This window comes from Trachypithecus francoisi, unplaced genomic scaffold, assembly GCF_009764315.1.
Source record: "Trachypithecus francoisi isolate TF-2019V2 unplaced genomic scaffold, Tfra_2.0 Lachesis_group11, whole genome shotgun sequence".
Taxonomy (NCBI): Eukaryota; Metazoa; Chordata; class Mammalia; order Primates; family Cercopithecidae; genus Trachypithecus; species Trachypithecus francoisi.
In genome coordinates, this window is record NW_022681456.1 from 83,355,950 (window position 1) to 83,369,908 (window position 13,959).

At 39.8% G+C, this 13,959-nt stretch overlaps 1 protein-coding gene across 3 annotated transcripts in view; it reads left to right on the top strand.

Annotated features, from left to right (window-relative positions):
- Positions 1–13,921, top strand: part of SLC11A2 (solute carrier family 11 member 2) — a 51,758-nt gene extending 37,837 nt beyond the window's left edge. The window contains exons 15-17 of one of the 3 annotated variants that reach the window (XM_033222078.1): positions 614–767; positions 3,121–3,174; positions 9,725–10,518. In XM_033222078.1, coding sequence (XP_033077969.1) covers positions 614–767; positions 3,121–3,174; positions 9,725–9,802 — 286 coding nt within the window. In that variant the 3' untranslated portion in view covers positions 9,803–10,518. Of the gene's footprint in view, positions 1–613; positions 768–3,120; positions 5,581–9,724 lie in introns of those variants that run through there. The other 2 variants (XM_033222079.1, XM_033222080.1) reach the window with 2 other exon arrangements.
- Positions 13,922–13,959: the final 38 nt, after the last annotated feature.

A 13,959-nucleotide genomic window follows, 5' to 3' on the forward strand; every position in this document is an offset into this window, starting at 1 on the left:
TTCATGCAGTAGGCCAGTCAGACGTGAGACACAGAGGGAAGTGATACGCTTTGAGAGGTGATTGCTAACTGCTTCCTCTTTGTCTTAGAGAATGGAAACTGTGAATATAGTAAAGGAAGAGAAAGCACATCTTTCATTTGGAGGGGAAAGAAAGTTCAGCTTTTACAGCGTAACTCTTTAGCTTCAGCCACTGAAGTTTGAGGCACCTTAATTCTTTGTTAAATGATCTTAACAAGAAAGGCATAAGTTAGTACCTTTTATATATATCTTTAAAGGATATGAGTTATCTGAAGTGACTTGTTGCATTTCTGGGAACATTAATAAAATGACTCATTGCATTTCTAGGCCTTGTTGCATCTCTAGGGACTTAAATATTAGGGATTATTTGTTGGTGTCTTTTCCCCACTGTTTCTCCCTATCAGTATCTAACTTTGGGTGATTTAACTTAGACTTATGAAGAATCTTTTTTTTTTTCAAATTAAGAACAATTTTTTCCATTCATTTTGAACTGCCTCTAATTCCCGTCCTGTTTACTCCACAGGATGCAGTTTCCTTTTCTGTCTGTAGCCAAGTTGGATTATTCCACCAGTGACTGTGCTCATTTCTTTTACAGAGGCTGGCGGATTGCAGGAGGAATCTTGGTCCTTATCATCTGTTCCATCAATATGTACTTTGTAGTGGTTTATGTCCAGGACCTAGGGCATGTGGCATTGTATGTGGTGGCTGCTGTGGTCAGCGTGGCTTATCTGGGCTTTGTGTTCTACTTGGTAAGTCCGGCCTGGAAGAGCAGGGGCATAGGTATCAGGGATGGTAGAGGTAGGGTTCACTGACATTCAGAAATGAACAGACCCAGGCTGGGCACAGTGGCTTATGCCTATAATCCCAGTACTTTGGGAGGCTGAGGCGGGAGGATTACTTGAGTCCAGGAGTTAGAGACCAATCTGGGCAACATGGTAAGACTCCATCTCCACAAAAAAAGAGAAATGAACAGACCCAAAAGAGCACATAACAATCTCGAGACAGTTTATATGAAATTGTCAAATCAGCTGTTTACAGAATAATATTTCTAACCATAAAATTTACTTTGGTTACTAAGATTTGTCATTTTTTCAATTTCTGTCACTTCTGTAGTTTCCATTCTTAGTAATTCCTAACAAGAGAGTACAGTATGTTTGAGGAACCAAAAGAAGGGTAGCAGTACAGAGAATGGAGGGCAGTATAAAACAGAGGTGGAGAATGGGGCATGCAGGGTGATTTAGAGATTCGGGGTGGGACACATGCGGCCACAGCCCCCTTCAGCTCCATCACTAACTAGCTGTCCAAGCAAATAAGTAAATAGTGATAGTCTTTCCTTGACTCTTATTCTAGAGTCATTTTTTAAAAATCATGGTTATAAAACTATAGCTACATGAAAAAGTAGGTAAAATTTATATTCCCATTATAAAAAAATTTTTTAAAAGTCTAGAATTATATAAAAATGGCAATATAATTTGTTGTAGGAAGGTAGGATTATAGATATATTCTCTATTTTCCAAATCTTCTTTAACATTGCTTATATTAATGAAAAACAGCCAAAATAACAACAGATCCATTTCCCTGTTCTATATAGGTTTCTTTGAAAAAACACAGAGGTTGGGGATAAGGAATAGGCGAATTTATATCATTTTTGCTGCAGAGAATGGCTAAAGATGGAGGCTGGAAACCTGCTGTTAACCTCTAGAACACTTCCCCACACCAGTGTGCCACACGTTAGATACTTTATTGAGAAAATTACTTCAGTAAATGTTGAAAAATTATTTCCTAGATTGATATATCTCTTCTTTTTTTCTTCCTGATAAACTTTGGGCACACAAAGACTGTACTGATCCTGTGATCTAGGAACTTAACTTCAAGGAAAACCAAGTAACTGAGTATGTCCTTGACAGGAATTGCTTTTAAAAATTCACTATAGAAGTTAGGGGTATCCTTTTGTAATGCAAATTGGATATGAAGGTGCCAGTTTGTCCTCAGTCAGCCTAAGGCTAATGAGCTTGTTGAAGACCCATTTTTATTATTATTTTTGAGATAGAGTTTTTCTCTGTTGCTGAAGCTGGGATATAGTGGCATGATCTTAGCTCACTGCAACCTCTGCCTCCTGGGTTCAAGCAATTCTCCTGCCTCAGCCTCCGGAGTAGTTGGGACTACTGCCACATGCTACCACGCCTGGCTAATCTTTGTATTTTTAGTAGAGATGGATTTCACCATGTTGGCCAGGCTGGTCTCAAACTCTTGACCTCAGGTGATCCACCCGCCTCAGCCTCCCAAAGTGTTGTGATTACAGGCGTGAGCCACTGCATCTGGCCTGAAGGCCCATTTTTAGAGGAGAGGGCTGATTCTAGAGTGGGTTACTGCTGTTTAGCTTCAAAACAGGAACTTCATAGAGCAGCTTAGGAGACTACACCAATTGTATTAGTCTGTTAGTCATTCTCCTCATCATGGGGAGGACTGAGGAAAAGTGGACTTCCGAGAACTTATAGTTGGATAAAAGAAACAAACAACAGGCTGGACGAGGCGGCTCATGCTTATAATTTCAGTGCTTTGGGAGGCTGAGCCAAGAGGATTACTTGAGTTAGGAGTTTTAGACCAGTTTGAGAAATATAGCAAGACACCTTGTCGCTACAAAAAAATTAAATTAGCTGGGCATGGTGATGTGCGTCTGTAATCCTGGCAACTCAGGAGACTGAAAAGGGAGGATTGCTTGAGCCCAGGAATTCGAGGCTTCAGTGAGCTATGATTGCACCACTATACTCCAGCCTGAGCAACAGAGGGAGACCTTGTCTCTAAAATGCAAAATCATGATAAAGATTAAAAAAAAAAAAAAAGGAAAACCACAGACACAAAGCAGTAAGAACAGAGAAATTCAATATTAAAAATAGTATGGACAAACTTTGTTGAGGAAGGCAGATGATTTTTTGAAAGGGGGGCGGGGTTGAGAGAATGACTTGTGCAACCCTTGGTGGTAGAAGATGGGCACAGCTGGATGTTCAAGGAAGGGAGCAGATTTGCATTTGAGAAGTGCTGTATGAGCGGTCATGGCTCTTCAAAGAGCCTGGTGAGTGATGACCATGTTTTGTCTTTCAGGGTTGGCAATGTTTGATTGCACTGGGCATGTCCTTCCTGGACTGTGGGCATACGGTAAGCATCTCTAAAGCCCTGCTGACAGAAGAAGCCACCCGTGGCTACACTAAATAACACTGGATTAGTCTGTCTTCTGCAGGTAGCCATCAGAGCCAGTGTGTTTCTATGGTTTACTGTGTGAACATAGCCAAAAGTATGTGCCGTTGCACAGACTGCATTTATGACTCAACCGTTGGTTGGAAAAGACTTTGTTTCATGTATGTTTGAAAGATGGAATTATTTTTTTCTTGCTGACCTCCTAACCTTGGAACTGGACTAGGGTGGGATCTTTGAAAAGCTGACATTTGCTGCTATCATTCCAACACTAAGTTCTTAAGTAGTTGCCCAAGGGCTAGCTCAATTTATCCTTGGGAGAGACAAGGATATGCATGGTTCTTAACCAGGCTATATGTTTAAAAAAAAAAAAATTGGAAAATGAAATACATTTTTTATTATTCAAACTAAAGAATGAGTATGCAAGTTTTATTTATCAAAATTAATGGATTTTTAAAGGCTGAGAAATTTTCCTTATACATACCTTTTCAGTTATTTTAATTATACAGAATTCTCGAATAGCTTCATCCATATGAAATATAAAATTAAGAGACACCCTGCTGTATCAGGCTTAGGATTCTTTGAACTTATTTACACTTTAATTTCTCAATGGAAGTTAAGAGGGGTGAGAAAACAAAGAAGGGGAAAAATTGACAACTAGCAAAACCAGCACCACATCGCTAGGTGGTGCTTACTAACTACCTTCTCAGGATTTTCCTCAGATTGAAAAGCTTATGAGAATTTCTTGGGAGTCTTAATAACCTGCCTGTTAGTATAGAGCTTTCCTGATGATATTTACTCTTGAGCACATGTAGTTGTAAAACCTTCACTTTCCTTCTCCAGGAGGGTGGTGATAGAAAAAGGTGGTAGTATTTATGAACTGATGTTCTCATGAAATGTTGAGGGTGGGGAGAAAAGACTTTAAGGGGGAAGGAGCGCCATCTGTTTTGTTCCTAAAGGCCACCTCTCACCAGAATCGTCATGTTTTTCTGATGCACCACTCTGCTTCACGCCCAAGATGACTTGCAAGGCAATCTCAGGAGCTGTGGACTTAACGGTTGCAAGGCACACTGTCTTTCTCAGCATTCTCTGCAAGTCAGTAGGTGTCAGTATGGTTGCAAAGTTCACTGTCTCAGCAAGGTTGAACTGGGCTGCCTCTCTACAGCTGTTTCCTCAGAGGGAAAAATCTTGAGACCAGATGGTGGAGCTCTGGAGTCAGAGGAAAGGAGTGTCTTCAGCATGAAGCTGCTGCTTTTACTTCAGCCACTTCTGACATTTTTACATACCGAGCCTGAGATTGTGTGATTATCTCAAATCAAATCACTTTGATGGAGATAAATAATCAAAACTGTTTTATAGCCATTGACTTGGTGAGAACAGTAATGGGAAATGGTGTTGAAGGACTTCTCGTTTTTGGAGCTTTCCTTCCAGAGTCCTGGTTGATTGGTGTTCTTTGTTCATCTGAGCCCCCAAAAGCATTATTACTGATATTTGCACACAGTCAAAAAAGCGCAGACTGGATGGATGGTCTTTTATAAGGCATTTAAGAGTACACTGCTGTGTTTCACGGACCATACATTTTTCTTAGCCCCTCAAGTAATATAGCACAGAGTCATGAATGACAATTCCCCTAACCATTCCTCTTCATATCTGCCTCTGCCCCTTACCATTGTAATGCCCCAAACTGGTCATAAAGGCGCTCTGTGAAGATATTGGGGACTGACATCTTAAGCTCTCACCTGGCTGCAGTAGGAAAGGCCAAACTGACAAAAAAAATAAATAAATTATTTATAAAGATGATATGGTAAAATGTACCTTTGCCCTGGGTCTGGGTGGGTCCAGTCAGTCTCAGATTTATAAGCATTTAGGAGCCTAGGTAAAAGCTGCTAGTATTCTTTTAAAAGTTATATTTATGACTTGCAATGATAGAAAACTTCTTCCAATTAAATGGTATTTTATAATATTATGTGTATACTTCACAGTGTTAAAAATACCCTCATACCTTATTGCATTTGATCCTCACAAAGAGAAAGTGCATTTTAACCAGTACTCTGGGTGCAATAAACAATACATAAGAAATTGAAGTCCTCCAATTCCAGCATATCCAGTGGGTTTTGGCAGTGTATTTATGTGGAATGTTGAAGGATACACAATTGTACTTTATATAAATTCGTTCTTGTTCTCCTTAAATGTGACATGAAATAACTGTGCTGCTACATTATACTGGAAATTAACAGGGGAAAAGGGAAGAGCTCTTGGCTCTCTTAAGGTTCTGCTAGTAGTGTTAGGAGTGGTTACAACTGAGCTTTTAGTAACCATTTAACCATATGTAAACTTGGTTTCTAATTAAAAAAAAATTTCTTTTTCCAATTTGGTTTCCTGGGTATTTTTTTAACCCTGAAATCATTTATTAATAAGGTTTCAACAACTTTGATACAAAAATACTGAGCCAGCAACTACCACCTGGAATGGCACACTAAGTCCACACTGTTAGGATTTTCTCCTTAGAAAGGATAGAGAAGTAAATGGATTTAGTCCTCAGAAGGCTTGGATTAATTGCAGATACCAGGACATTAATTTCCCTTTACCAACTTAGTCAAATGGTTTTACATAGCTAAAGGTCACATCATTACCATGTTTAAACTTGGGGAAAAAAATTTTATTCTGCTTTTCTCTAAGCTGAATATTTTCTACCTGTAGTTTATTTCACTGTTTCACTTTTACATTCTATATGTGCTGCCAATGAAAATTACTATTTGAAGAGAAACCAAACTCGTTTAGCTTAAAGATCAAGGAGTATTTTGGCAGACCTGATATAAATGGAAATATTGGCACCATTTATTAAAAACAAAGGCAGAGCTCAGGCACAGTGAACTTTACTAGACACATGACAGGAAAACCTGAGTCAGCAGTTGATTTGTCCCAGGTGTGTCACCAGAACTTCATTTTCCCTTTCTCTGTTGTAAACCTTCCCTGTAAGTAACACAGTGGAAATTATCTAGGAAGAATTTTGTTCTCCATGTTGTCCTTCCTCATTTAGTGCTCTCTCCTTACTTTGGATTTAATTTCAAAACTAAAATAGGACACAAAACAATGTGAGGATCCTGTTTGGAAGCATTTCCTTTAGCTCTGCCCTCTGAAATACCTTCTGCTCCTTCATTGGTAGGACCAGTGAATCTAAATGTGTCAGCTTCTCTCAGCCCCTTAGCTTATGAATGTAAAAATGGCTCACTCAGTACTGTGTTCTAAGACCGGCCTGAACACTTGTATTATCTCATTTAATCCTTGTAACAACAAGGGGATCAGCCTCTATGTAGATGAGTCAACTGGAAGACCAAAAGTAACTTGCCCATATTTACATTACTAATGAAATGCGCAGTTGGCATTTGAACTCACATTAGCTCAACTCCAGAATCCATGTTTTCATTCCCAAACTATCCCGTATAATATGTAGTATACCCTTCATGTTGGGTTGTCGCCAAGCTTTGTTGTTTATCAGCACAAGGAACATAACACACTGAAGCATTTGTTTCATACTCTGATTAGTGCTAGAATATGCATTAGCCAGAAGTTGCCAACTGGTAGATTTTGGTCCCTGTGCAGAATTTTAAAAGTAAGCTTGAATGCTTTTGGCAAGTGTAGAGAATGGACAGGGTCTTCTATGGTCCTATGCCAGCAATAGCCAAGAGTTACGAGTTGAAAAGTTCACTCATTTGCATTAGCTGTCTGCCCCTGGAAGTATTTTAACCCATTCCCAGGCCATTTATTCTCATTTCTCAGTGTCTCAGAACAATATAACAAACATCTCCAATGAAGGTGGTCTATCAACTAAGTCATCTAAGTGACACTCTGTGGGCATCACAGTTCTAATACTGCAACCCTTGCTTACTACATATTGAAGAAGTCTACCACCGTTGCTCACTTGGGAAAGGCTTTAATAAATTGTCAGTATATTTAATTGCTATTATTTACTTAAGCCTGAATTAAGCAAGCTGATGTCCGAAGAGCTGTTTCCATGTCGTAAAGCCAGTGTAACACAGTGTTTTCTTAGCCCACTAGTTGGAAATAGTTTTATCTTGGGCATCATTTGGTCTAATCTGTCTTCACACAGTCATCACAGCAAGCCTGTGAGGTTATACACGGCAGTTTGTAATGTGTTAAATATATGTGCTGAAGACTAACACGAGATAGTATACTGGTGTACTTGGCATTTTTTTTTTTTTTCTGAGATGGAGTCTAGCTTTGACACCCAGGCTGGAGTGCAGTGGTGCGATCTTGGCTCATTGCCACCTCTGCCTCCCAGGTTCAAGCAATTCTCCTGCCTCACCCGCCCAAGTACTTTCACCACCATGCCTGGCTAATTTTTTTTTTTTTTTTTTAAGACAGAGTCTCACTCTGTTGCCCAGGCTGGAGTGCAGTGGCGCGATCTCAGCTCACTGCAAACTCCACTTCCCAGGTTCAAGCAATTCCCCTGCCTCTGCCTCCCAAGTAGCTGGGACTACAGGCGCACACCACTAAGCCCAGCTAATCTTTGTATGTTGATCAGGCTGGTCTCGAACTCCTGACCTCGTGATCCACCCACCTCAGCCTCCCAAAGTGCTGGGATTACAAGTGTGAGCCACTGCTCCTGGCTAATTTTTGTATTTTCAGTAGAGCCAGGGTTTTACCATGTTGATCAGGCTGCTCTCGAACTATTGACCTCAAGTGATCTGCCTGCCTCAGCCTCCCAGAGTGCTGGGATTACAGGTGTGAGCCACTGTGCCTGGCTGTACTTGGCATTTTCAAATGTAGCATTTATTCACATTTTACAAATAAGTAGAATAAGGCTCCAAACGTATATGTGACATGCTGAAGGCCATAGGAAATGGTAGAGTTAAGGGCTTGAACCCAACTCCAGTGCCTTTCTATTATACTAAAATAGGGATAGTTGCTGCCAATAAATTTATAGTCTGCATTCAGTGTTAACTTAGAGGTTGTTGGTGCCAAAGGATAACAATAAAAGCTCTAAGTAATAACAGTAGGGCTAAAATGAAACTCAAAGTTGTTCCAAGGTGTATTCGAGGAAGAGAAAAAGTAAAAAGAACTTCATAGCCAGCCTAGGAAACATGCAAAACCCTGTCTACAAAAAAAATTAGCTGAGTGTGGTGGCACACACCTGTAGTCCCAGCTACTTGGGAGGCTGAGATGGGAGGAAGGCTGAAGCCCAGGAGGTAGAGGTTGCAGTGAGCCAAGATTGTATCATTGGCACTCCAGCATGGGTCACATAGTGAAACCTTGTCTCTGCAAAAAAAATAATAACTTCACAGGTCCAGGCCGGGCGCGGTGGCTCAAGCCTGTAATCCCAGCACTTTGGGAGGCGGAGACGGGCGGATCACGAGGTAGGGAGATCGAGACCATCCTGGCTAACCCCGTCTCTACTAAAAAAATACAAAAAACTAGCTGGGCGGGGTGGCGGGCGCCTGTAGTCCCAGCTACTCCGGAGGCTGAGGCAGGAGAATGGTGTGAAACCGGGAGGCAGAGCTTGCAGTGAGCTGAGATCCGGCCACTGCACTCCAGCCTGGGCGACAGAGCCAGACTGTCTCAAAAAAAACAAAAAACAAAAAACAAAAAAAAAAACTTCACAGGTCCCAATACAAACCATCTAGACTCGGTTCTTTAGGAGCGGAGTCTGGAATTGTGTTTTTTTTTTTTTTTTGAGATAGAGTCTCGCTCTGTCACCCAGACTGGAGTATAGTCTCCACAATCTCGACTCACTGCAACCTCTGCCTCCCGGGCTCAAGTGATTCTCCTGCCTCAGCCTCCTGAGTAGCTGGGATTACAGGCATGGGTCACCATGGCCTGCTAATTTTTGTATTTTTAGTCAAGGAGGGGTTTCGCCATTTTGGCCAGGCTGGTCTTGAACTTCTGACCTCAGGTGATCCAGGCGCCTCAGCCTTCCACAGTGCTGGGATTACAGGTTCAGCCACTGGGCCCAGCCGGGAATTGTGTTTGAAAAGCAGCTTCGGTGATTCTTATTCAGCCTGACAAACATATGGGACCCACAGGTCATCTTTCTCCCTCAGTACATGCCATTTCATGTTTTTGTTTTTTAAATGAAAGACTTTTCTCTGCTCCAGTGCCAAAGGATAATAGGGCTCAGGATTGAAACCATTGGAAATTTGATTTCTAATTCACACAGTAGTAAAATACAAAAGCATTCTGCATGTTTGTTCTTATCCTGATTTGAAGCACTCATCCTGAAGCAGACTGTGTCACAAGAATAGTCAGAGTGCTAATTTTGCTGAGGACATTTGGTACCATCTTAGTCCTTAACTATTTCAGCTCCTACCTGTTATTTTGCATATCAGAAACCATTCATGTATGTATCTGTAAGCCATTTCTTTTCTGAAATAAAAATCAACATAGCAGTACAGAAAAAAGGCCTAAATTGATGTGCTAATTATAGGTACTTAAATGCTGATTTCAATAAATACGTGAAAATCAGTCTAACCCTCTTCCATCTTTTTCTCCTTAGTGCCGTCTGGGATTGACAACTCAGCCTGAACTCTATCTTCTGAACGCCATGGATGCTGACTCACTTGTGTCTAGATGACTGACAGCCTGAGAGACTCTATGAGAACACGTTTTTCTAAGCCCTTTTTGTGCCAGGTGTCCTGTTAACATCTCTGTTAGTTCAGAGGTGAGTTTTGTTCAGATGTTTTGAACAAAAGGCAGAGATTTCCTCATGGGAAGGGTGTTCAAAACTGACAGCTATAAATGTAGGTCAGAGACCACCCACCTCACAACAGTCTTACACTCCCAGAGTTAAACAATTGGCCTCTGAGGGCCACGCACCCCTATGGGCTTGTGTCTTGGACTCTGGGATTTAAAAGATATATATGTATATATATTTATGTAAACCTGAACATCTCAGTTTGGGTAGAGTTTTAAGGTTATATGACACTGATAGAGCTTTTGTATTTTTTTTTTTTAATATTGTTTCGATATATCAGATATTTGTTTTGTCTGGATCACAAGTGAGAAAGGAAAGAAAATAATGCTATTCTTCACAATGAATCGGTCAAATTGACTATCTTGTAAAGTGATATTTTACTATGTCAGTTAAATTTCACTTTGATTTTAATCAACCAGATTATATCCTTTGTATCTACTGATATTAACACATCATATTAACACATCATTTCTTAAAAAACATTTCTTCTATTTGGCAATCATAATTAACCCTGGTTATCAGCCTGTTTTGTAATTATTGTCTTTGTTGTCACTTTTCTTGAATTGTTTTCTAGTCATTAAACAGATATGAAGGCATTTGCCAAAGAGCTTTAATACCCAGTAACAAGATCCAGAAACCACACTTTAACCAGTGATCAGTTTTCCCTGCTGCATTGTAACTCAGCTCATTCTGGCATTCAGGTTTTAGGCAGAAAAAGAAGAAACTTCTAACATTTAACTTGTAAGTCCTGACATAAGATAGTGAAGATATTTATCTTCCTTCTAATATTTGTATAGTCTGCCAATGTATTTTCTTTCCACTATTCCCATTAACATAGCAAACACCATTTCTAGATCCAAAGTCTATTTCTAGGAGTGGCTAATATTTGTATTGTTGAATCTCCTAGAGAATGCTAAACATTTCACTTTAAAATACTTATTTATACCAAGTGGCATGAGATTAGTACTAGAGTGAGATTTGGAAGATTAGTCCACATATCACAAACTGCTTGCCTACATGTAGAGAATTTTTTTTTCACCCACTTTCCTAACCAGGAAGTTGTTTCCTTAATTCTTTTTGGGTTTTGTTGTTGTTGTTGTTGTTGTTGTTGTTGTTGTTGTTTTTTTGAGACAGAGTCTTGCCCTGTCGCCCAGGTGGGAGTGCAATGACGTGATCTCAGTTCACTCTAACGTCTACTTCCCGGCTTTAAGTGATCCTCCTCCTTCAGCCTCCTGAATAGCCGGGATTACAGGCATCACATTTTTAGTAGAGATGGGGTTTCACTTTGTTGCCCAGGCTGGTCTCAAACTCCTGACCTCAAGTGATCTGCCTGCCTCAGCCTCCCAAAGTGCTGGGATTACAGGTGTGAGCCACTGCACCCAGCCTTTTTTGTTGTTAAGACAGGGTCTTGTTCTGTCACCCAGGCTGGAGTGCAGTGGTGTCATCTCAGCTTACTGCAACTTCTGCCTCCTGGGCTTGAGCCATCCTCCCACTTCAGCATCCCAAGTAGCTGGGACTGCAGGCACACACCACCACACCCAGCTAATTTTTGTATGTTTTGTAGAGATGGGATTTCACCATGTTGCCCAGGCTGGTCCTGAACTCGAGAGCTCAAGCGATCTGCTGGCCTTGGCCTCCCAAAGTGCTGAGATTATAGGTGTGAGCCACCACATCCAGCCCACTCCTCATTTTTTTCTAGCCCCAAAGGTGTTGAGTCAGCAAATCCTGCAGCCTTTGTGTGACTTTGAGCATCACTTTCCCCTTTCAGCATTAAATATATGACCTCTCTGCCATATTTTAGAACTTATTACATTTCAATAAAACTTTTTAAACAATCCAGACATTGCCTATCTTCATTTATAATTGTTTGGCCCTTAAAGAGGCAGGGGTATTTCTAAAATGACACTTTAAAATTTCCTCATTTCTACTTCAGGGCCTCTTGAAACTTCAGATAATAAGAGCAGCCAACCCTGCAACTCAGGTTATATAGTCCTTCTGATCTTAAAATTGAGACTGAATTAACATCAATTATATGCTTTTACTTGAAAAAGAGACTCTTAAAATAAGTTTTAGTGTTTTGGTTTCTTTATACAGGACAACAACTCTAGATAAACCAGTTTGTTGGATTTCCCCCACCTCCCTGGGCAGTTTTATTTCTCAGTCATTTCATTACCAGAGAGTGTTGGGGAAAGTAAGGTAAAAAATAAAAACATCCTGTTGTGAAACTCATAGAAAGGTGAGGTGGTTCGTTAAGTACTTGTGGAATTTCTATAGCTCTTTTCCAGTCGTTAACTGTATGTTACTAGGAACAGAGAATACAGGTTGACAAGTGTACCCTTCAGGTCACACAACTCCTGTAATCAGAAAATTTCATAACAAACTGAATCATGTCAAAGCCAGTAGAGGAGATTGATAACTAAGAGTGAGTCTTGGGTAAGCTTTTTTCTAAGTTAAGAATATTTACTCACTCTCCAATTTGTGGTATATAAATCTGGATTACTACAAGTGTACTTATGCAGATATTAATATATTCAATCTTAAGAATAACCTGAGTGCATTCACTTAATTCCTGCCATTCAACACCATGGAGTCAATCTGTAAAAGGATGCTCTGACAATGTATACACAGAATGTCAGAAAAAGTGTAATTAAGTAATTGTTACTGAGCAGTCGCTGCTACATAAATGTGTGCCAGCCTAATATAAAAGGCAGGTAGAGTGTATCCAGGCATATGAAGTAGTTTCATTAGTAAGAGAGGCAAGGGTTTTAGTAGCTGATATAAACAGCCTTCTCAATTTCAGACATTACAACATGAGGCTACTAAAACTGCCCAGGAAGTCTTTTGCAAATTCAAGTATTGTTATGTTATCTGTTTATAGGGTCTTCATGCAGTGACCCTCCCACTTTACCCAAGCTGAAGTGGGTAAATTCACATCCTGCATACTTCCTAACTTTTCTCCAAATGTGATTTTACATTTTAATGTAAACACAGTTTGTAGGTTCTCATGCATAGCTACTCATAACAAATGAATACTTTGCATTGCTTTTTTTTCAAGCAACAAATATATTACTTTAGCTCTCTCAGAGTAAGATTACAAAATTGTGGAACCTATTGGGTTTTGTAAGAAAAGCTAGTTTCTAATTAAACTCTTAATCTATTTTTAGTGCTAAGTACATATTGAGAAGGTAGAATATTTCTAGTAGCCTGGTCAGAAAATACTTTTCATTGCACAACCAACATGAAAGGATGAGTTATTTCTATGCCAGCTGTCCTCAGTTTTCCTGAACTTAATGGAACATATTAGATCCAGCTGCTGGAATATTTACTTTAATGGAATAAAGCAGTTGGATTCTTTCCTTGCCTATTTTCCAAAGAGGACAGTGTTGACCAAAATATATGTACTTGTTGGTAGCACTAGAAGAGCTTCATGATGGATACAGTTGACAACTTTTAAAATAATTATCTGTGCCAATGGAGAAAAATGTATATAATACACAGAACAGTAGGTTAATATCCAGAGCGCAGACATATTTTCATATATTCTTACATCTTTCTTGTCCCCAAATACTGGACTTCACCTTCTTGTCAGCGTAAACCTCCATTACAGGAAACGCTGAGGAAAAGGAAGTACCCACCAGAAATCATCTTACCTTGCATATATTCTTGATTTTATTTCAGTGACTCTTTTTTTCTCTCCTAAGGTGTGGAGTCTTTGAGATTAAGCTTAAGTCAAGGCAGTTTTGTCTTCAGCAAAGCCTAGTTAACTTTTTAGACCCTGAGGGCAGTTAGAGAGGAGTTCAAGGCCACAGGTATACTTAACCTTTAACATCTGCTTTGGTTTCTTGTGTTTTCTACAGTGTCATACCACATTAGCAATAGCGCTTCTGGACTAAATCCTTTTTGCCATCTCAGGAAAAAGAAATTTGTTTGCAGTTTACCTTTGTATTCTTAGAAATACTTTAAAGTCTAAAAATGAATAAAAAATATTTAAATGTTAAACATGTGTTTGCAGTAAAATGGTCAAGTTTCTGTGTAAG